The sequence below is a fragment of the Oreochromis niloticus genome, linkage group LG17 (assembly GCF_001858045.2).
Source record: "Oreochromis niloticus isolate F11D_XX linkage group LG17, O_niloticus_UMD_NMBU, whole genome shotgun sequence".
NCBI classification, from domain to species: Eukaryota; Metazoa; Chordata; class Actinopteri; order Cichliformes; family Cichlidae; genus Oreochromis; species Oreochromis niloticus.
In genome coordinates, this window is record NC_031981.2 from 13,659,230 (window position 1) to 13,683,358 (window position 24,129).

The window sequence follows — 24,129 nt, forward strand, 5'->3', positions numbered from 1 at the left end:
GCAGACCTCAGGTCAGTCACAACTGTATCTACATTCAAAAAGAAACTTTCTTTTTGGGAAAGTCTTTCTGTTCTCACAGGTTTAAGCTACATCCACACTGGGAGTGATTTGCTCATTGCATATCGCTTTAAAGCTGACGTTTCGTTGCTTACAGATATTCCATGCTCCAGCTGCCTAGGTGACCATCTAATGTATTTATGTATTTACTGCCAGGTCACATATTAATCAACAGTATTCTTTACTCTCACTGGTAGTTGCTTCAGTCGCCTGCCCGGAAGTTGAGAAAACTTTATCTCAGGTCTGATGCAAGTTTATAGGAACTGACTCATTTTTGGAGCCAGCACCAAGTGGCCACTCAAAGAACTTCAGCCTTTAGGTACTTATTGTAAGCCTAGGCAATAGTAGTAGTTACAGTCTTAAAATAATGACATGAGTGGTATCAGTCTACTCATGTGTATTCTCCAGGAGAGTGAAAAAGCATGTTTTCTAAAATGAAAATAAAAATGTATTAAAAAATTTGAACAGCTCATGACTAAAAAAGGTTACAGATATATGATTAGCCACTTAGCTTACTCCTTTTTGAATATGGTAAATTCTTAAGATTGGCTAACTTACTCTTATTGTAAACAATCATGACTGTAAATAACCTGGAATGTAATTTAACTGATTATCCATCACTCTATCCATCTTTCAATATTAAATAATAATAATATTAATAATAATGTATACTTTATTGATCCCCGTGGGGAAGTTCCTCTCTGCATTTAACCCATTCACTCAGTCAAGCAGTGGGCAGCCATTGGGCGCCCGGGGAGCAGTATGTAGGGACGGGTAGCCGTTCAGTGGATTCCTTATGCGGCATGCCTTTTAGGCAACAGTGTCCAAAAGACACTTTAAGTGGTTGTGCATTCTAAATGAACCACTGATAAGCTATTTAAGCACGAGAGCCTTCTTGCAAGCCATTAAATTTTTATGTATCCACTCAGCAATTCAACTATGAACACTATCCATGCCCGATATATTTACAGAGTGTAAGGCAATGTTTTTAAAAAGTCAAAAAGAAGAGATTTTCGAGACTCTGATCAATAATTGCTCCTCAGTTTCTGTCCTCAGAAGTCATCCACCAGATATCAGTGACAGGCCAAGGCTCATTATGTAGCTTCAAGAGGGAAATAACACAGTCTTGTAACATAAATACCACCGCAATGCTTCAATAGGAATACTAGATGAAGATGTCTCATTCAGTTTTACGCCTGTGTGCATGTGTGTGTGCGCGCGAGTGTGTCTGTGTGCATGCACCTGTGGATTGATAATGAATGTGTTTTTCCCCTGCTGAGGCTCTACTCAGATCAAAGTCTAGCAGGGTCTCTGAACTGCTCCTGGATGAAACACACAGACACACACACACACACACACACACACACACACACACACACACACACACAGAATATGTCTCCTGCCTGGACGGCTTCCCTTGCTTTGCCTCTTTTGTTGGAAGCCCGATAGCTGTGGCTGTGAGGGACAGTTGGACTGAAAGCCAGGTGAGAGAAGGAAGTATTACCACGTCACAAGCTAACCATCGCCAAGGCCACCACTTTTCCATGACAACAGGGATTTCATCACTATGGTAACACAAACGAGGTTCTAGGAAATGACACCAAGGAAATGAAGGTCAGAAATAAATATCTCATAATACAGAAATACATAAAATACACAAATCGTTATGTTTCTATTAAATATTGAAAGCATTACATTGTGCCGACGTACACATACAAAAATTATTTTTTAATAAAAAAGGGGATTTACTGTAGGATTTGGTATTTCAAGCAAAAATAATATTCAGTGTTGACTTGGAACTATTCGCCCACCCACTTCTAATCTCCAGTGATGGTGCATATTTCTGGTACATTTGACATGCTAGCTTTACCTGGTGAAGTTTGAGCAGAGCCTCATTTTTCTTTATTTTTCAGAACTTTTTGACAGCTGTAATATTCTTCCACTTTTGACTTTTCTCCTGTTTGCTAACTACCATCAAACCTTAAAGTGCCATTTTTATTTATTGGTCTTGTGCATGCATTATAGCCACCTTATTCATACATACATACACACATAAAACCAGGAGCAGAAATCATCGCATGAACGACTTGATTTTTAATAATTTAAGGACTATTTAAAAATATTTCCCTAATTTACACAGAGACATACACGTTAATGGAAAGTCCATGATATTAAAAATGTGTCAAACTCATAAATATGCAGTCACATTTTTTAAAAAAGGGGCATGTGAATAGTAAACATGCTTGCATTATTTAGCATTTATGCTACTTTTTTATTTTGTGAGCTTAAATAAATGCAGTGAAAAGTGCACGTGTGCAGATTTAAGACTCAGATGCACTGATTACAGGACTCTTATATGAACACCTCATTCATTACTCCGAATATTCCTTTTGGAGAAGAAACTTTGAAACTCAGCGGGGGAGAGCATCTAATGATGAAACAGTGTTTCATCTGGTGTGACAGTAAAAGGGAGTCCCCACCGGACTAACAGAGGATTTTTTGCTGATGTCTTAGAGCCTAGTTTTTAAGATAGCCAGCGGATTCCCCCTCCCAAACAAGCTTGCATCCTGATTTGCATCAAAGCTGAACAGATGTGTGATTCATCTGCTATATTGTTACCCTAAAATCTTGCTTTTTTAATGCCAGACTAAAAAGAATATATTTAACATGATTTATTCAGTAGTAATAGTTTAATCTCTAACATTAATCTGTTCGTTACATCCCCACCAGCATTTAAAATGGTGAATATATTAGGCAAAATCCATTCATTTTCACTGGCTTGCCATGATTAGTGGAGTTCTCTGCAAAAGCAAAGAAGGTTTTTGGTGAATATTTAACAGTAAGTTCACATTTTTTTAACAACTGCAAAGCATTGGTGTATTTAGCTTTAAGGGAAAAGACAGAGGAAAGTTTGAAGTTTGTAGTCTCCAGATCACCTGGCTGATTGGTTGCCCAGATGCTTTCATCTGACTAAATTCTCACTGGTTGGAAAATTACCGGTGTTTCTTTGATGAGGAGAAAATCACGAGTCCTCTGGGAATCCATTATAATCCATTATTTTTGCCAGTGAGAGGAACACACTGCTTGTGGAAAATGGGAGTTTTGAAAATGCTGCATTTTCATAACTGTGAACCTGCATTACCCGACAGGTCTAACTAACCGCTGAACATTCGGTGTCAGAGCCAACCTGCAGCAACTGATGCTGTGTAAAAGTAGCTGGTGTTGCTGTATTCGTCAAAACAAAGTCTAGTTAGTTAAAATTGCATATAATCTAAAAACATCATGCTAATGTGTCTGTATTGGGATGTTCTGACAACTTTGAATGCAAACACACCCAAACTGGCATCTTTCAATATGTTTGCACTAATAAATAATAGGACTATCCTTTCAGCAATAGCTTGAGTGGCTCCAGAGTCTGCAAGTAGCAGCAAATAGAGATATTATTCATTTATTTTGATGAATGAAGTCAGCAAGGCACTCGCTGCAGTGATCTATTTAGTTAAGGCCCAGTCACACAGGCCTAGAGACCAACTAGCAGTCCTAGATTGGTTGTGACTGGTTGCTAGAGGCTGCTAGTATTGCTTGTCAAACAACAGTCACACAGGCCTAAAGACCAATCACTGACCCCAAGGTAACTACTGGTTGCTAAGCAAAAATATGTATTTCCCAACTGGTGAGTGGTTGCAGGAAGTTGCTTGTTTGTAAACATGCAGAATTGGTCTCAAAGAGAACACAGTGTGGGACTAAAAAACCTCTAGATTGCTCTTGTTGGCCACAGTTTGTATAGAAGACAGTATTTCCTGCAAACTGCTTGCTAAACTGTGAAACTGAAGAGTGCAACACCAACTAGAACTACAACTTGCTTGGCTTAAGAGTAAAAGTTGTGTCTTCTGGTTTGCGTCTAGATTTTTCAGGTTTCACTGCCGCTTGTTGGTTTGTTTGTAACTCCTACGCAAACTGATGGTCACCAATGCAATCTGGCAACGCCGAAAACAATCACAGGAAGACTTTTGGTACTGCATCGTATACCTCTTTGCAACCAATTTCAAGCACTAACGCCATTAACGTCCAACAACCACTCACCAACCGAGGGGCGTGGGTCTCTAGGGTCTCCAGGGCTGTGTGACTGATGCCTAACTGAAAGATAAAGTTACTGTTGCTAAACTATCTGCCTGGAAATAGTGTAGCCTGGATCATGATCTCTAATTCATCTCCATCAGAAATGATCCAGCTTTCATGGTGCACTCTGTACACCTTCCAGCTGTTCTCAGACATGTTCTTAGCCTCTAAGGTGCTTGCCACTCGGTTATGGCCACCAGAATAGAATGAGTAGAAATATGATTTCAATTTCCTGGGACCCAGGACAAAGAGATTAGGGTTGTATTTGGTTCCCATGCAGTCAGAGTTTAAGCATCACTTACACCAAGGCAACAGTGACAACATGTCAGAGGAAAACATCAGGAATAAAAAAAGGTGGTCTTAGCTATGTTATAATGAGCAACCCAAGTGCAAGAGAAATGATGCACCACATGGCAAAACATACAAGCACTCATTATATTCACTTTCAGATAAAATATGTGCGTTATGCATTATTAGAGTAGATATTTCGTAAGAGAGGCAGTCACCAAGACACCAGCTGGCTTATACACATGAGAAATGTGGTATTTTAAATATTCCGAACAGATTTTACATTCCCTTTCATTTTAGTTCAAACCACATTTCACTCCCTCTCTACAGATGCTTCACTGAGAATAGACCCCTCTGATGATAAAACACCACTAATCCAAAAATAAAGAATAATTCAGGCAACATGTTAGTGAAAATCCAAAAAAACATTATTCACAACCATGTTATTTTTCATTAAACTGATATGACAGATTTTTGGTCAAGCAACAAAGAATGAATAAATCTCTTTAATTAATTTTCTTAATTGACCAAATGATAAATTACTTAGGGAAGTCACTCATAGAACAATCAATAAATAAAACAGCCCTTTAGATGCCACCTTAAAATTGTACACTTCCCCTTTAATTCCAAAGTTACTCAGTCTTAATTTGCATCTATTAAAACAGGAAGGGGTGTTTTAGTAGCTTTGATTGCTGCCATTACATTAATGCAAAGGGTTATATAAATAGCACAGCATTACTCCTTAGAGAAGATATCTGTGTTGCCTCCCCCTCCTTCCCCTCGGGGAGGTGAGATGTCATTACATTCCAGGTAAGAGACTTGTTCTCACTTGAGGCTCAGGCTTTCAGTCATGATCATCTTGTTTTGTAACTGGAAAACTGAAGCTAAAAGGGCATTTAATGCTTCTTACCTGTGAGCTGACAGTCGTCGTTGGAACCTGCAGAGTCCTCCTGGTTGGGGCTGAGCGGAGGGCTGGCAGGGGGACTGGTGCTGAAGCTGGCGTAGCCGAGGGAAGAGCTCACCTCGCTAGGCTCGCAGCTGTGGTTGACCGGCCTTTGGACATCCAAGGATGAAGACAGAGAGGTGCGCTGTTTGGGCTGGGAGAAGAGAAGACGAAGGGTTTGAGAGTCCAAAACTTTTTTGTGGAGTGTTTGGTTTTGTTTAGGTTGCTTGAAAAAGGTTTGCCAGACAACAGATTTTTTTGCTTCCTGTCTGAATCACCACAAATTAACAGTTAAAAACATTTGCGAGAAACGTAGTTTCAGTTTCACATTTTCATTGTAGCAGGGTATTTATTTGTATATCTTTTGATTTCTGTGCTATTATGACCTGTTTCCTGTTTATGAATGAGGTTTTTTAGGTTTTTACTAAGTCAGATCCTACATTATATTATGCTGTGTTGCAGCTTTATGTTGTTCATGACCAGATCGCCACTAAAAGGGAACCATTGCAAGAATTGCAATTGCAAGAATTTATAGCTTTAGAGAAATACAGTTCTCTGTGAACAAACAGCCCCTTTTTGATTTATACCAAAAATAAAATGCAGTTGCCTGCAGCTCAATAAATGTTCCCACTCATCATGAGATGTAAGAAGAGTTATCTGTTTTTCATCACTCGTTTTACCACAGGGACCAGCTAATAACTTTAATTACCAATTCTTTGTATTTCAGTAAAGCAATTTTCCTTATTTTTGTTTTGATCCTCTCACCCTTTATTTTCATTTTCCTTTTTATACGACAGATCCACTTCTGTTGCTGAAGATCTTGTGCTTTCTCGTAGTCAAAAGCAAATCCCTTTATTATTTTATTTTATTATTTTATTATTTTCTGGATGAGTTTATGGGTGGTGCAATCACTGCTTAGAGGCCCCCCCCCCCACTTCATTACATGATGCTAGGAAAAGGAGAAATGGATGCAGCAGTTTATTGAAACATACATGAAAATACACCATATGAGGCAAAAACACAAAGGCATTGTTTTAAGTCAGGGCATGTATTCCTATCGTTTCAAAAAAATGTGTATAACATAAGATAGGGACATCTGTTTTTTGTAAAATGTAAAACTGGGATGCAAGATAGCAGATGACAGAGGTAGAACAGGAAAAAGAAGCGACCCAAAATGGCTGCTTAGAAGACGCAAATGTGAGTGATAAAGTGAGACAGAGGACAAATGAAACTGTAGACTGGCATCTGGTAAACACATCTTACATAATGAGGCATTTGCAGCTCTCAACAACCTGCTGCTATGCTTCACAAACAACTCAGGCAGTCAAAACCCTGCTGGCGCATGTATATGCAATCACAACTCAGAGGACGTAGGCTAAGGGAATCAATAGAGTGAACTCTGAACGCAAAATATCACCCTGAAATATTGAGATACAGACACACACACGCACAACAGAACAACCTTCGTAAGACCTTCACGGTCTATTTTGTGACTCAAGGTATAAAAACTAAACCTTGAGAGATGGGAAAAGAATATAAAAGGAAATGAAAGCAGGAGGAGGAGAGGAGGCTCTTTTCTATGCATGATGCATTCAAATTGGGCTTTGAAATAGTCGCCGAACTAAACTGGGATGAAAAACACAAAAGCAGAACAAGAACAGGGAAATAGGCTGAGTGAGGATGAAAAAATCTAAAGAGTGAAGACACGCTGACTGAAAAGAAAAGCAATTAAGAAATAAAAAGGAAGAAACAAAAGAACAATGAGTAGAGGTAAACATTTGAAACAGGATAGGGAGGATCTGGCCAAAAAGCAAGCGATCACTGACGAAAGTAAGAGGTACGAGATTGAAATAAGAATGGAAAGTAGAAAGAGAAGACAATATACAAAAAAAGGAAGGACAACGAAAGAATGATTAATTTAACATAACAAATTTGAATGCCGTGGATATCTTTCTCTATTCTGGGAAATAAGTGCTGTTGGGTGAGAATACTAACGCTAACCCAAACTCTCATGTCTGTGCAGTATTTATGAAGCTGCAGCCTTTAAGCTAGCTTAGGGGAAAATCTGACAGTTTTTTCTGCTTGTTTGCATCGATTAGACAAGGTACGCCATGCTGAGTGAGCTCTAAGGGTGCAGGTAGGCTGGGGTAGAGCTGTTTATTCCATTTCTTTAGTGTCTAACAATCATTTCCAACTAACTTTACCAATAAAAGAAAAAAATCCACCCAAAAGTACACCGCTACTGAACTTGAAGGTCAATTTGGTGCAGTGTGTTTGGTCTTTTAAGTGGATGAATGAAGAAGAATTTTTGCACCCACACACACACACACACAGAGAAAATGATATCCAGCTAAGAGTGAACACTTCAGGATACACCACTGCTCAAGTCCAAAGCACTGCTAACAGAACCTAATATGGCACAGAGTTCATTTTAATTTTTTTTTGTGGAAAGTCAGTCACCAGGGAGTTACACGGCAGGAGCAGGAGAAACCAACAGAGACTAAGGATGTTTAAAGGACCAATGCATCAACCAGACAAGATCACAACAACCCAGAAAGGGTACAGGGAGTAAAGACGGTGATGTATGAGCCCAACAGGGAAACACACTGACTGGGCAAGGGGAGGGACATTACAAGAACTAGCTGTCAAAGCCACGTATTCTCTTCATTAGTCTTTCCATTTGTCTTTGGTCGTGCAACAGAAGCAATTCTAAACAAACCGACAACTTAGGCATTGTTATGAGGTCTCTGCGATCTAAAGCATACATAATCTGTGGAAAATAAAGACACTGCTACAAGCCATGTGTGACATCAATCAAAATGTGTTACTGGAAGCTTAACAACAGAACACCGAGGGCTCAAAATGAGATTAAACAATCGTGAACACAGAATGAGTGAACTCCTTTAAATGAGACACCGTGGTATTTTAAAGTGGCAATCTGAGCCTTTGTGTGTCTCCGTCTTCAGGGAGTTTAAAGGGTACATCAACTGCTCCTAAAGCATCACTCTCTTACTGTACTTATCGCCGGCTCATCTATGTGCATTTGTCTTCCTCTTCTTTCAAACTATTAAATGTGTCTGTTCTCTAGACTTGTGCTTGTTAAGAGCCTGCACACGCACACTCATTGACACATATAAGAAAAAAAAAAACATGCACATGTGCCATAGCTCTGGCTGAGGCTTAGCGTTAACAATGCAAACAGGCAGCGGGCTAATGAACATGTCGTGCCCGATTGGAAGGGGATTAATGAGGACAGACACACACACACACCCCATGCATGACTAAACATTAGAAGAAACCATTTTCCTTCCTTTAACAACATAGCAAAGGGGGGGGGAAAGGTCATTTAACAAGCTACGTGTGTTGAAATGCTAATAATTGACACTTTTGCAACCCAGCATTTGTGTGCTAATTTATCAATAACATGAGAATCGGATCTCATGATTAGAAGGTAGGAATATCACCACTTCTGATGAATGAAACTCCCCACAGAAATATTTACTATGCTTCTGAGGGGAGCAATGCAAAAAAAACCCCAAAAAAACATAATATATGCCAAATACACCAAAGAATGAGGCTTATTTGTCTCTAAATGTTGCTTTTGTAAGTGAAACATGAGCAGTAGATTCAAAATTAATTATGGTTCTGATTTTAACTGATATTTTCAGTTGCTACAGCAGCTCGTCCTCTGTTAACATTAGCTTAGAGGTAATGATCCTGAGTGTGGAGCATTCCAAATAGCATATGTCTGTCTTTTATTTCAGCTGCCACACACGTCCACAGAAAGATGTAAGCGCACAAACTCGGAAGGCAAAATGTTCAAAAGAGCCGAGCTGACGATGCTTCTGCTTCCAGAGGGCGGCGAAGAACAAGAGAATAGAAAAGAAAAAGGAGTAAACATCTAAAACCTCCTTTTCCCCCCTCAATTCCAAAACAAACTCTTAACTGCAACTCTTACAAGTAGCATTCCACTACTCATCTCTGGATTTTGTACACTTTCTTTTGATGCATGCTGTTTTTGCCCCATTCAGCTATATGGCTCTGTTTCTTGTGTGTTTCTTGTAATGATCAAACTTCCTTTTCATTATTTGCCTTAAGAAATATGTCATGTACTGAATTTAAAAAGCTGCATTCAGTGCATGACATATTTCAGCAACGTATACAATTTGAAAGTGACATGATTGCTGGTAGTCTGAGTATTTTAGAAACTGCTGATCTACTTGGATTTTCCCATAAAGCCATTTCTAGGGTTTAAATAAAATGCATACCTTTACAACCAAACTATGCAAAAGGGCATCTCTGAATCCTCAATATGTTGAACCTTGAAGCAGATGGGCTACAGCAGCAGAAGACCACACTGAATGACACCTTTTGTTCACTTAGTACCAGCTGAGCATTGTTTATACAACGCAGCCTACCCGAATACTATTCCCAACCATACCCATCCGTTTACGACCAGTCGACCAATCTGCTGATGGCTGCTTCCAGCAGGATAACATGTCATGCTCATTCAGTTAATTGCTCTACTTTTATTCCTCCATTAAAATACTGTAGATGTTCTCTGAAAAAGTAACACCATGCTAAAGATCTTTTTGTGAAGGGACTGTTCCTTTCTTCCTCTGTGACTCATACATGTGGAGGTAGGAGCACTTACATCTACCAAATGTGGATTAAAGGTTCAGTCTTTTTTTAAATTAAACCTAATAGCTAATGAAGAACGCTTTAAATTTCAGGTGATGGCAGGTCCATTTTTCCAATCAATGATTTCCATGTGGAATAAAATATTATTGGAATCTGGCTCTCCTACTTTTTCATCCTGCACTTGTATCCAGTTGAGGAATTATGTGCAGACTATTAACCTTTCAGGGTTTTTTTTAGCTGTTCCCCAAACTCCCCAAATTGACATAATCCTTTCCCTAACCCTTAGCATAAACCTAACCATAACCTAATTGTTACCCTGACACTAAAACATTTTGAGCCTCAAAAATGTCTTCAAACCCGTGGGGATGGGCACTTTGTCCCCACAAGTATAGTAAACTTCCAATTTTTGGTCCCCACAAAGATATGTAAACATGGTATACACAAACACACACACAAACACAAAATAATCTTCCTAGAATTGTAAGTGTCCTCCCCACCATTCTCTGCTAACACTTGCCATCCCTTGTGTTTATTTGCTCTATCCCTCAGTCAGATGAAACAGTCTTTTATTTTGTTCCATCATCTAAGATTGTGAGGAATCCAGGAAGTAATTTACCTTCTGTTTGCTACCAAGCACTGAACTTGTTTTCCCACCAAATCTATTGTGACAGATGATTTAAATGTGATGCAGAGGCCAGCAGAGACTAGCAGTCCTCTTGGCTCATAACTTATTGAACTGCATCATTTATTGAAAGCATCCAAATCCCAGCTACAAATCCTTTTAATACAGGCAGAAAACGGCAGGGAAAAGTTCAGATGTGCAACTCCCACTTGAGAGATTTTAGTATTAGCTTGAGTCACTTCTATTAGCAGTGCATGACCCAAGTCTGTCCTCTGGGGCCACCGGCTGGGAAAGAAAATCTCTTTAACCACAAACACAGAAAGGTCTCCTGCTTGTTGCAATAACTTCAAAATGTTCAGGTGGAGTAAGGAAGGGTTGAGAAAAATGAACTGAACAGTATAAATCGAGGGCCCCATTCTCTCCATTTTCTCTCGTCTTTTGTTTGTTACACAAACACACGACAATGTGGGCCATATGAAGAGCTGGCACAAACACTCAGATGTATTTATGGAAATGTAAAGCAAGTGTTTACTGTAATTACAGACAAATCCGAGCAAATTTCCTGTGAGATTAACTAACAGGAGCAACACTGTTACAGCAGTCGGCAAGTGGCACAAGCAACAACCTCAGCATCTAACTGACTGATGGGAGTGAAAGGATTAATGAGCTCTAAAAGCCCATGTGATTCATAATCAGTCTGTGAGGTGTTGAGTGAAGAGTCTAGAGGTTTGTTTTAATTTCCAAAAAAGAGGACACTTGGCTCGGTCATGAAGAACTTGCTTAAAGAAACACATCTTTTAAACGTCATTAGGCGCCTTGCTGCGCGCTGTCTGTCCCGTCTGTGAGCGCAGAACAAGCGTTCACAAAGCAGCAGTTCGGGGATGATGTCACACACATGGGTCCTCTGTCGGACTACAGGAAAACCCGGACATTTTTATCAATCTCGAAAATCCCCCCGGACGCCTCGGACTGAAAAGTGGACATGTCCGGGGAAAAGAGGACGGTTGGTCACCCTAATTTATGCCCACAAATCAGAGACTATAAACTAAAATACACAGCACGTTCTGTCATTTACAAATTTACATAAATTTCCATTTAAAGCTGAGTGAATCCCATAAGACTGATACACCTATACTCTGGGACTACAGCCAATTATCAGTTGACATACAATTCAAGCCTTTGGATGCAAGCATGTCACAGTCTTAGACCGTGGGAGGAAGCGGAAGTCCACGTATGGACAGAGAAAACATGCAAACTTGACAGCTGGGAAGTGGATTAGAACCTAGGACCTTCTTGCTGTGAGTCAACAGTGATAACCACTGTTTTGCTACTTTAAACCAAAATCATTAACCAGTCTGCTTGATTACAACCTTACACGCATAGCACACTCACAGAAACCAACTCAGAAAATGCAGATATATCTGTGTTAGATTACAGATGCAAAGCGGTTAAATGAATTTACCACATACTGGGAAAGTTGCATATAGTTGACTGTGAGTGCAGAGTGCCCTCAGCACAGTTCCATTTGTTTTGCAAAGTTCAAGTAGGGTCATTCTTTAAGACTAGCTGCATACGCTGATGAATGACCTCTCTTCAGTTCCAAAGAGACATCAAGGGTATTTTGCAGAGTCTGACCTGCACAGCCTCATAGGCTCATTGGTGACTGCATCAGAAACACTAACCGAATAACTAACCTCAGTTTGAGCTGGAATAACTTACCAGCAATGTGCATTTTTATGTTTTTCATTAGTGAACAGTAAACTTTAATTTAACTAATACTTTAGTTATATCAGCAGAATTCAGCTGAGAGGGCGCAGTGATCTTTTTAGATGGGCCTTTCCATAAAGCTGACGGTGACTACACCAATGAGCTTCCTTGTCAGTTCCAACTGCTACTTTTTCTTTGTTTAAATTCCAGTGTGATGGCTGAAGTGGAATTATTAAAGCTGTTGAGCAACAAAAATTATCCTTACAAATATAAGTTAATACCTACAGTGAAACCTGAGGTATCAGCAAAAGCAATTTAATCAAACATACACACGGAAAAAAAAAATACACATGTCAGATGTTGTTTATATGTTGGGTCCTTTTATCTTGTTGGTAGGTGGCTGCTAGGCAATGCGATGGGCGTCATATGATGCGTATATGAACTTTTTTTGAGGTCTTAATGTCGTGGCATTAAAATGATATGTTTTTATACGTGTTATATGTGCATAAATGGCATAAATGGGTTCCACACATTATCAAGGTGGTTCTTAGACAACATGATAACATCATAAGATCTTATTATAGATCTCCTGATGGTCTTTTTCAGTGTGATGCTGATTAAAAATGTACACCTTGGCGTGCAAACAACACTTTAAAAATGGATATCATGCTACTTTGTTAGCAGAGACCACCAAAAAAAACAAAAGACACACTGCATAAAACCTGCCTTGTTTACTTGTTTACAAGCCACAAGCTAGCAGAAAGCCTACAATTAAGGGAGCATGGGAGTTGTAAAGCTAGGTGTTGATTCACAGTGGGGCTGATAGTACTACTAAATCTTTTACATGTTTTAGAAGAGTGATTAAATTTGAGGCTAAAACCAACAAAAGCCTTTAAGACAATCTCTTTACTGGATAGATTGGTTGGTTTATCATCTGCTATCACAATAATGTCTGAGAACTTTACCTCCATTTGTTCTGAAGAACAACACGTTTTCACTGTTTTTAACCTTTTCACATTTCCAATGAGATCTGTCCCGAAAGGGCAGCTTATAAGTGTGTCTTTGGTGCTAACAGAGGCAGGCAGTCTTTTCTGTGATGGTCCTGTTTGTTTACTGTAATTATGCTGTCATCTCAAAATTACTCTGCACTGATGTTAAAATTACACATATCACATTTAGGTGCACTTGCTCCGGACTGGTCAAAACAATCCACTATCCACCACCAAAATCAACACCCTTTTCCCCCACTGAGTTACAATAAGGATCTTTAAGTCCCTTGCTCAAGAGCACTTTAACTACAATAATTTGGAAAGGTGGGACTGTACAGTAAGTCATCGGGTTTCCACACAGGCACATCATCCACAGGGATTTGACTGACATCCTTCTGAACGCTCTGGTGATGTTTTAAGAGTGACAGCGTTGTCATACTTGGCGCCTTTATTATGGACTTTGTGTGCGTCTATGCATCCTCTCAGCCTCTGTAAGGGGGAAAGTACTATCTCCATGCTTCAGCATCAGAAAGCAGTTGGCTCGCTTTATCTACTCTCTGAGTGTGTTTGACTGTCTTCATGTGGCCAGGGTAGCTATCAGCTCAATCAGGGAAGTGTTGAAGTGTGACAGATCCAGGGTAGGTAGATCTGAATGTGTGCAATGCATACTTTATTTCCACATATTCTTCTGTGTGGGTGTGAGTGTGTGTGTATGAGAGAGAGATCCCAGTACTGCAGACATTCACATTAGGTAAGCAAAAGCAAAATTAGAGCCCGAGCTTTAGTAATGGGCCACACACACACACACACACACACACACACACACACACACACACACACACACACACACACACACACACTTTTATTTTCATACTGCTTCTAAGGACTTTTAACAAACAGGTCCCCTGTCTCCAAATGCTAATGCTTGCTTCTGTATCATTTTATTATAACCTCATTTTACCCTGCAACTTTACCCTGTGTGTTGGATAAAGTCTATGTTATTAGTTTAGTGAGATTGTGTTTTAATAAACACTCACCAGACACTGTAATAGATATGCCTGTTCAACACAAATATCTAATCAGCCAATCCCATTGCAGCATTTTAGAGCATTTACGAATGTACACATGGGGAAGAGGACTTTAAACATAGCATGTTCGTCCTGCCATACTGGTCTGATTCTTTTAGAAAGGGCAGATCTACTGGGATTTCCCCACACAAGCATCTCTATGGTTTACAAAGAATAGTTTGAAAAAGAGCGAGCAGCAGTTCTCTGAGAAAACCCATCAGCTAAGAAGAGAAAACTAAGGCTACACTTCACATGACCTCACCAAAATGGTTTGTTGAACATCACAATGAGTCCACTGGACTCAAATGTCCTCCACAGTCACCTACATCTCAAAACAACAGAGCATCTCTGGGATGTGGTGGAAGATGAGATTCACATCACGGATCAATACGGACTAAAAATCTCTGAAGAATCTTTCCGGCACTTTGTTGAATCCATGACAAGAAGAATTAAGGCAGTTCTGGTGATAGCAAGGTGTACCTAATAAAATGACCAGTGAGTGTATTTGTCAGCTTGGCATGTACAACTACAGCTAAATATACCAACTTCAGCCTTTGTGGGCACAAACACGAGTTCTGTCATGTGTTCTCAATAACCAAGAAGCTCTCGTAGGCAAGTAGCAGTTATTAAAATTTACACACACACACATACGCACACACAGCAAAGTAGGACACTGAGCCAGTGGGTTTAAAACTGATAACCCCATGATGCATGGATCTCTGTCCTTTTTACATCTCTCATCCCCTCTGTGTTCCACATCCCATCTGGCCATGTCTGTGATCAAGAGCTTGTGGAGATCTAAAATGTCCAGCTGACAGTTTTGGAAAAGTAGCAAAGGAAAAAGAAATGAAAACGGTCTGAACATTAAGCCTGTGGATATCAGTCAGCATAGTCTTTGTGATCTCCTTCCCCATTTACAAAGTGATCACATATGTTTTTCAGTGACTGGCTAGGGGTCTATGACCGCAGCAGTATTACCAGTCGAAGAGCTGAATAGCTTCTTTTAAACAAGTATTTAAAGAACAAAAATATACACTTTGAGTCAATGCAGCAGAACTGGAGAGTTTTTGGTCTTCAGGGGATGGCACACTGCAAAAAGAGACCGTGGCAGCAAATCACTTGATCTTGCACCATTTTGCAATTGTTACGTTGCCAGTTCGGCAGAAAATCTCACCATCAGGGTGAGATAAACTGCTTGTTTTCAGTAACTCTCACTGAGTACTCAGTTTATTAACTCTTCATGATGTCAATTATGCTCAGTTGGTTCTTGCCAGATTAAGACTTCTCTAGAAAGTCTACATCGTAATTTATGCTTTAAACTTCCGTGTTATTCAGTCATTGGCTGCGTCAATTGGACATATAGCGACATTTCTCAGGAGGTGCATGTCAGTTCACGTGGAACGATATGATGTATGGTTAAGATGCAGCCAGAAAGTCCTTTTAACTTATGAAATAGACTTCCCATAGAAGTCTAAATCAGGGGCCAAGAGTGTGCAAAGAAAACATCCTGCACACCAAAACATCAGAAATCAAAACTCAGACCTGGCAACATTTTTACTACCTTCTAGTGACCATTTTTTTAAGCCAACTGCAGCCTCAATTGCTTGTTTTTAGCTGACAGGACCGGGACCCGATCTGGTCTTCTGCTGCTGTTCTGCTTCAAGGTTCGATGTGTCATGTGTTCATGTGTTTTTTCCTTATTACTGTTGCCTTCCTACAGCTCAAAGCACTCCAACCTCTGCCATCAATAAGCCATTTTTGCCCAGAGAACTGTCGCTCACTGGATATTTTCTCCTTTTGGGACCAGTCTCTAAACTCTAGAGATGCTTGTTTGGGGGAAAATCAGTTGATCGCCAGCATCAATAACCATGCATCATTCAAAGTCACTTAAAGCGCTTTTTTTGCCCATTCTAAAGCTCAGTTTGGGCTTCAGCAGGTTGTCTTAACCACGTCTATCTGCCTAAATGAATCGAGCTGCTGCCATTTGAATGGCTGATTATTATTTAATTTGCAATAATGAACAGCCGAACACCTGATAAAGTGGCTGGTAAGTGTTTATTAAAACACAATCTGATCAAACTAATAACACAGAGTTTTCATGTCTTTATCAAACACACTGAGTAGACACTGATGGTGCAGGTCAGAAAAAGCAAAAGGACGTCTGTGCTTACAGTTTCCCCCAAAGCTGCTTGGAGTCAGGTGTCCCAATTAAGGAGATGAGACTGGACGTGTTGGAGCGGTGCCTTTCCCAGTTAATAAAGGTGCCTAAAGTGTGGTTACTCACAAAATTTGCTCTTTTTGACAAAGAGTGGCCAGTGTGAGTCATATCTCAATAACATTCACAGGATTTTAGAAAAAACCTGACAGAGATGCACACAACAGTATATTACAAAAGCATTTCTAAAGACCTACACGTTCCTTAATCCTCAAATCCTTCCCAAAGAGAGCAAATTCATGAGTGCTACAGTACTACTCTGCCTAGAAGTAATTTTACTGCAAATATGTAACCTACATAATAAAGTACAATCCTGCAAGAAGTTAAAAAAAACCCTCAAATGTAGCAACAAAACTGAAATCTATGTTTCCAATTTAGAAAGAAAGAATACTGTCAGCACCACAGAGGAAACACCTGGTCTCAATAACAACAAACAAAAAAATTTAGTAGAATAAAGGCAAATCACACAAAACTACTATCACTGCTTTGAGGAAACATGGTGGAGGAAGCATCATGATTTTGGGCTGCTTTCTACTTCAGGGCGTGGATGCCTTGCAAATACTGAGAGAAAAAGTGAATTTCAAACTGTACCAGGGGAGAATATCAGTGCAGAAGAAAGAAAAGAAAAGAAGATGCAATAAGCCACTGACCTGCATTTTACAAATAAAAAAAACTAAATGAGATCTTGGATTCAAGATCTAAGTTTAACTGAGATGTTTATTGTTTTGGAAAATGTCATAATTAGCTAAAGGAAACATCTAATGGATGTTGTTGCTTATTCCAGCCTGGACAATGCGATTAATCAGTCTGAAAAGAGATGAAAAGCACCAGTGTTTGGTTGTTTTAACCTCACAAGTCAAATGACGATTAGACCACATAATATGAGTAATCACTGCAGAAATCACGGTAATTCCAGAGGGTTCACTAACTTTTTGCTTGCTTGTGTGTACTGCTGAAATAGCCAGCGGGAGCACTAAAATCAAATGAAATGAATTCTAGAGAATTAATTAAGCACTATAAAATTGAACTCTGGTGCTCCTTGATTATGTGCGCTTCAAGCCGAGAGGAGGCCCGCTGGGCGCCGCATGTGATCCCTCTACACACATTAGTTCACATGCCAAAGATAGACCCATGATAATGGGTGGGGGTGGGTGAAGAAAACAAGGCAAGAAGAGAAGATGCTGTGGTGAGTAAAGGCCATTCAGAGAGTCAGAAGGTCTACTTATCTCACGCCATTATACATATCAGATATTAAAGAAACGACTGTCTTAATCTTCAACAAGAATGAAACACTTGATTCAAGGAAAATCTTGAAAAACATTGACAAGATAATTACTACATTACACTAAACAAGCAGATGAGTTCAATATTTTCTTCAGTGTTATGTCACACATCATCTGCTCACTGAGAAACAACTGCCTTTAATTATCAAGGTGCGAAACGCTCGCGCTGCGCTCGGGTGTCTGATACTATCTTCCCAGTGACCGAAAAAGCGAGGAATAAATTAATCCAAAGTCTCTAATGAACGTGATTTGCTGTTGCGTGTGAATCGCCGAGTGTTGATTTGAAGTTATTCAAGATCAGAGACATATTATTAATAATCAATTCTGCTGCTGGTGTACACAGAAAGTGAAGTTTTGAAAGCTTTGTAATGCAGGCAAAGCATCTATCTGTGATATAATGATGCTGATACACATTTAATACACATTCCTTTCACACTTCACTTGGCTCACAGGAGGTTCCTTCACTGAAATAACCCTAATGAAGCATTTTTTTTTTATTTAATTTCATACAAATATCCATAAATGATTCTGTTTCTTAAGCAGTAGATGATGAACTTCAACTTCTGGCTGTCTGGGTTTGACTTTTTCATCCAGATCTCATTAGACCTTTATTATAGTGAACAAATGATTCGCTACAATGACAAAAACAAATGTCTAGATGAGGATCGTTGTGTTTAGCAACGACTGCTTTTTGTGTTTCGGCAATCTTCATCATTATTTTTCCAATATAATCACCAGGTGATCAGTGTTGTACCATCTGTGCCATTAACATTAAAAAATAAACAGTGAAGCTGCATAGATTCAGGTACAGCTGCTGCTGAGACAGTGACACAAAAGGAGTTTATATAACTCCCAGCACGAAAAGAAAGTAATATAGGCCTATTCATCAGGGGACCTTTTTTCACAAACAATGTATCATATAGTTTCCTGTGTTAGTGAAGATAGTGTGGCAGATGCAGGCTGTACAGGACCGGCTGTGGCTCAGGAGGCAGTGCAGATCATCTACTAATTAGAAGGTTGGTGGTCTGCATGCCAAAGCATCCTTAGGCAAGATAGTGATAGTGCTCCTGAGAGTGAATGTGTGTGTAAATGAACTTAGACTAAGAAAAAAGTGCGTGTATGAATCTGTGTGTGAATGGGTTAAAAATACATGTCGTAAAAAAGCCCTTTAGGTGCTTAAGTAGAACAGAAAAGCACTATATAAGAACTATTTACAAGTAAACTGGGAATAAGGCATAACACATCTTTTTTTTTTTTTAATCATCCAGCTATCTTTTCAGGGCAAACAGGAAGAAATATGAATAACATACATTCACCAAATTAACTGTTTTAGCTTATGTCTAAAAACCACCTTAAAAAGACATGTGACAAATATGGAGCAGTCTGTAATTGACAAAAATCTCACAGTGAAACAAGGAGCTGATGAGATGGGATCAACTAGCATTTCTGACAAAAATCAATCCAACTGACTCCCAACCTCCCTATCCCCCCACCCTGGTTACCCCCTAATTTGTAAAGATGATGGATCAATGTAAGCTCTCCTTACACACACATTAATTTCAAAGAGACGCAAGCGTGAACTGTCAGTATGCATTCAAGCTCATGCACACTGGTGCCTCAATGAGAGCGAGACAAATTAAATAAAATCTGAATTTTAAAATCATATTAATTTAATGCGCCAGTGGGAATAATCTGCTAAATAATGCAGTGACTGGCAAGCTATTGGTGCGCATTCTGACCGCAGTCAACGCACAACCCAGCTGCATTCGACGGTTGTTCGGCACATGTAGACGCTGGTGAAAGGTGAAAGTTAACATGAATCAACAACTGAATTATTAACAAGAGTGTAGCTGGTGCAGCAGCAGACCACAATCTCTCAATCGCACCCAATTATGTCAGTGTGGAGCTTCACAGATGACACAGCAGAGACGTTACAAAGCTGTTTGTTCAAATACAAAAAACTTGATGTTTTTATACCTGCAGTGCAAAACGTGCCCCCGCAGGCTAGACTTCCAGCAGGTTTTGTGACTTAAGAAAATATTCTAAAATTAGACCAAAATAAGACACTGAGAATGGAAATTAAATCACATTATGACCAGAACAGGAGCATCTTTCACAGAAACGCAGCAAACACAGTCAAACTTTCCAACCCTGGTTTCAAAGGACCGTCTGGGTTTTTGCTACCAGAATATGATGCTTATAAGCACAAACATAATGGAAATTTTAGATAATCTAAACTACTAGAAACAGGAACAGAGAGAGGAAGGTAGATGAAACGAAACAGAGAGACAATCAGAAACAGAGAGAGATGTTTACCATTGTGTGTGTGTGTGTGTGTGTGTGTGTGTGTGTGCAGGTGCTTAAGCTACTTGTGGGTGGATGCTCTGATGTTCAATAATGCATCAGGTGCTTCTACAACGCATTCCTTAGTGTGTGTGTGTGTGTCTGTCTGTCTGTCTTTCTGTCAGTGTTTGTGTGTTCACCTGTGGGCGGATGACTCTCTCGATGCTCTTCAGGGCTGTGTCAGGGGAGGGGGGCGAGCAGTCTGGTGTGGGTCCTGTTGAGCAGTTGCCATGGTTACCGTGCTCCCCCTCACTCACCGTTACATGGGACAAGTGACCTTGGAGGGAGAGAGAAAGAGTGAGAGACAAGTAGAAAGAAGAGGGGGAAGATTTGCCCTTTTTGCCCCCTTCATCATCCACAGGAGGGCGGAGTCTAAAGACCATTTCTGTGAGCAGATGTGTTTGGATTTAAACTTGCATGTAAACACAGTCACAGTTAAAGTTGAGGAACAAAATAACACAGAATAAATGCAGTATTATGGGACAGACATTTAACAACAGCCAGTCAAAATATTGCGATATACAGGCATAGCATTATGTGCACCTGCCTAATATTGTTGGGTCACCTTTAACTGACAAAACCATCTTTACCCATTGAGGCATGGACTCCACTAGACCACTGAAGGTGTGCTGTGGTATCTGGCACAAAGAAGTTAGCAACAAATCCTTTAAGTCCTGTAAGTTGTGTGTGGATCGGAAGTGTTTGTCCAGCTCATCACACAGATGCTTGATCAAAGCGGCATCCACGTGAATGACAGGACCCAAGGTTTCCCGGCAGAGCAGTTCCCGGAGTATCACACCGACTTGCCTTCTTCCCATAGTGCATCATGGTTCCAGGTATTCCCCAGGTAAGCAATGCACCTGGCCTTCCACGTGATGTAAAAGAAAACGTGAATCATTAGACCAGGCTACCTTTTCCCATCCAACTCTGATGCTCATGTGCCCATTGTTGGCGACAGTGATCTGCATGAGCACCCTGATTAGTCTGCGGCTATGCAGCTCCATACCAACAAACAGCAATGCACTGCTTTTTCTGTCAGCTTTCTATCAGAAACAGCATTAAATTTTTAGGCAATTTGACCTAAAATAGCTCATCTGTTGGATCTGACCACACACGCCAACCCTAACGCCACGCATGCATCAATGAACCTTGGCTGCCCATGACCCTGTCGCTGGTTCACCACTGTTCCCTCCTTTGACCACTTTTGATGGTTAATGACCTCTGCAGACTGGAAACACATCATAAGTTCTGACCCAGTCATCTAGCCATCACAATTTGGCCCTTGTCAGACTCTCCCAAATCCTTAATCTTGCCCATTTTTCCTGCTCCTAACACATCAACTTGGAGGACAAAATGTTCATTTGCTCCCTAATATATCCCGCCCACCGACAGGTGCCACGATGAAGAGAATCAGTGTCATTCACTTCACTTGTAAGTGGTCATAATGTTATGCGTGATGGATGTAAATGCTCTTAACAAAGCAAACTAGATTATCGCATCTCCCCAGTGCTCTGTTTTCAGTCTTTAGAAAATGCAGGTAAGAGCTTAGCCAGTCTTTTCAGATTATATCGGTTGGCAGCATGAAGCAGTATAGACAGCAAAATAGTTTATGTAGGAAACAAAACGTAGGTGGTGTAATAGCATGTTAGCATTTTCTAGTTCCCGCTAAACACAAGGTACAGCTGAGACTGATGGAAATGCAGTCGTTTTGCAGAATATTTATACCCAAACTATTTGTAGTCACAAGAAGTTATTTTAAGCAAGGAGTTTCTAGGAATCTGCGTCAACTACTTATACGTTTACCATTGATAAGCTCCTTTCTCCAATTTGGTAAAAAGGAAAAAAGAAGAAACACATGAGAGTTCAGCAAAATGGCTAATGTGTCATATTATGTACAGTACTTCCGCATAACAGTGACCTGGTAGTCACAGTTGTTTTATCACTGAAGAGAACCAAAGAGAGGTGAGTGCCAGTTTGTAATTTTACAAGCTTCAGCAACAACCACAGCAGGAAAACGTGACTGCTGTCCAGAGCAGTTTGATGTCTATCTCAGTTTTCTATACACACACTCAGTGTGTGCAGTTGATTACAGAGTATCTGAGCTAATTTCCCCAGTGCGTGATCCTTTAGCAGAGAAGAGGGGAGGAAAAAGGAAAAGAAAAAGACAAGAAAGGAAGTAAGAAGAGAGAAGTGCTGAAGTCGACTGAATTAACTTTCAGTGGGAGAAAGCATTTGTCTTAATCAACTGGAAGAGACACAATACCCAGACTAACACAGCTTTCTCGCAATATTGTCATCAGACACACACACACTCGCTAGATGTTTTCTGTCAGTTACCACCTGCCTACACGGACTCTATCAGATGCCAGAATATCATCCAATTACAGTGTGAGATCCAGCCGGGACTATTACCTCACAAGTGTGCATACATGTACACACCGACACAACAGCACTAAGAACAGAATTATATATTTCATCTGATGTCCAGGGATTGTTTCTTAACTAAAGCGACAACATTAAAACCACGTGCCTACTATGTGTATGTACGCCCCCCCACCCCCACCTTGTGCCACCAATAGAGCTCTAGCATGTCCCAAAATGGGCCAGCAGCTCTGTGGGGGTGTCCTGTGGCATCTGGCATTGGACCACTGGTAGTGTTTCAGGCTTGTTCCTGTGCATCCTGGATTGGATGAATTAATTAGTTCTGCAGATTGATTATTTTTGCTCCTATGTAGGGAGAGTGCTGCCATCTGCTTGGGCTGCAACAATGTTAAGGTGGGTAACTTTGATATGAATGTCCAGACCCACAGTTTCCCAGCAGAACACTGCATTCTTACCAGATCATCGCATAACTTTTAATTATGTGGCAGGTCCAAATATGATCGACCACTTAGCTCATCTCAAATGGAAACTGAAATAAAAGGAGTGCTCCCTGTTGTTGTTTCAACTTGGATGTCGTTGATGGTGTGATTTTTCACAACTCCCACAAATCGTCTTCACCTATTCAAAAAGAACAAATGTATAAAAAAGGGAGAAATGTGGGGCTGCTGCTGATGTTTTGCATAATGACACATACAGCGTCCTGTTATTTAATGAGCGACAAACGCCTTTACTTTACATTTACCAGGATGTCAGCCTGCAGAGGAGGAATTCTAATCTTCATGTGGAAAGAAAAAGCAAGAAGAGGTACCAAATTATTTGAAAAGGATAAAGAAAAGTTGTATTCAGGTTTTTTTTTTACTGTAATTGAAAGTAAACTCAACATTTTTTGTTACTGATTATGACAGAATTTATTAAGAATTAAAAAGAACATGCTAACTTTTGAGAGTGCCATAAGAAAAAAAGGATAGCAGCAGATGCATTAGATCCCTGAAGACATTCGTGGTGGAACAATATTCAGTCTAAAAGGTTGAAATCAGCCTAAAAATGTGAGCCAAATAGAGAAGAAATAAAATACAGAAGATACGGTGTCTGGTGTATCAAATGTAGCTTCTACCCTATAATAATAATTTATATTATTTATATATTATTATTATTTATATAGCACTTTTCAAGACCCTCAAAGCGCTTCTGTAGCCACAGCTGCCCTGGGGCAGACTGACAGCAGCGAGGCTGCCATATCGCGCCATCGGCCCCTCTGGCCATCACCAGTAGGCGGTAGGTGAAGTGTCTTGCCCAAGGACACAATGACCGAGACAGACAGAGCTGGGGATCAAACCGGCAACCTTCCGGTTACAAGATGAGCTTCCCAATCCCCTGACAAACACTGTTGCCATCTGTTTTTAAGTCAACATTTAACAACCACACAGAAAGAATATATAATTTCTTATATATTCTCAGAAATTCTTGGGATCC

The 24,129-nt window shown here is 40.1% G+C and overlaps 1 protein-coding gene across 3 annotated transcripts in view; it reads right to left on the reverse strand.

The window, feature by feature from the left end:
- Window positions 1–24,129, reverse strand: part of anks1b (ankyrin repeat and sterile alpha motif domain containing 1B) — a 255,384-nt gene that overhangs the window by 84,143 nt on the left and 147,112 nt on the right. For all 3 annotated transcript variants that reach the window (XM_003444938.4, XM_005451590.4, XM_013271197.3), the window contains exons 12-13: window positions 20,415–20,551; window positions 5,375–5,561 (exon numbers count right to left, since the gene is read on the reverse strand). In XM_003444938.4, coding sequence (XP_003444986.1) covers window positions 5,375–5,561; window positions 20,415–20,551 — 324 coding nt within the window. The remainder of the gene's footprint in view (window positions 1–5,374; window positions 5,562–20,414; window positions 20,552–24,129) is intronic.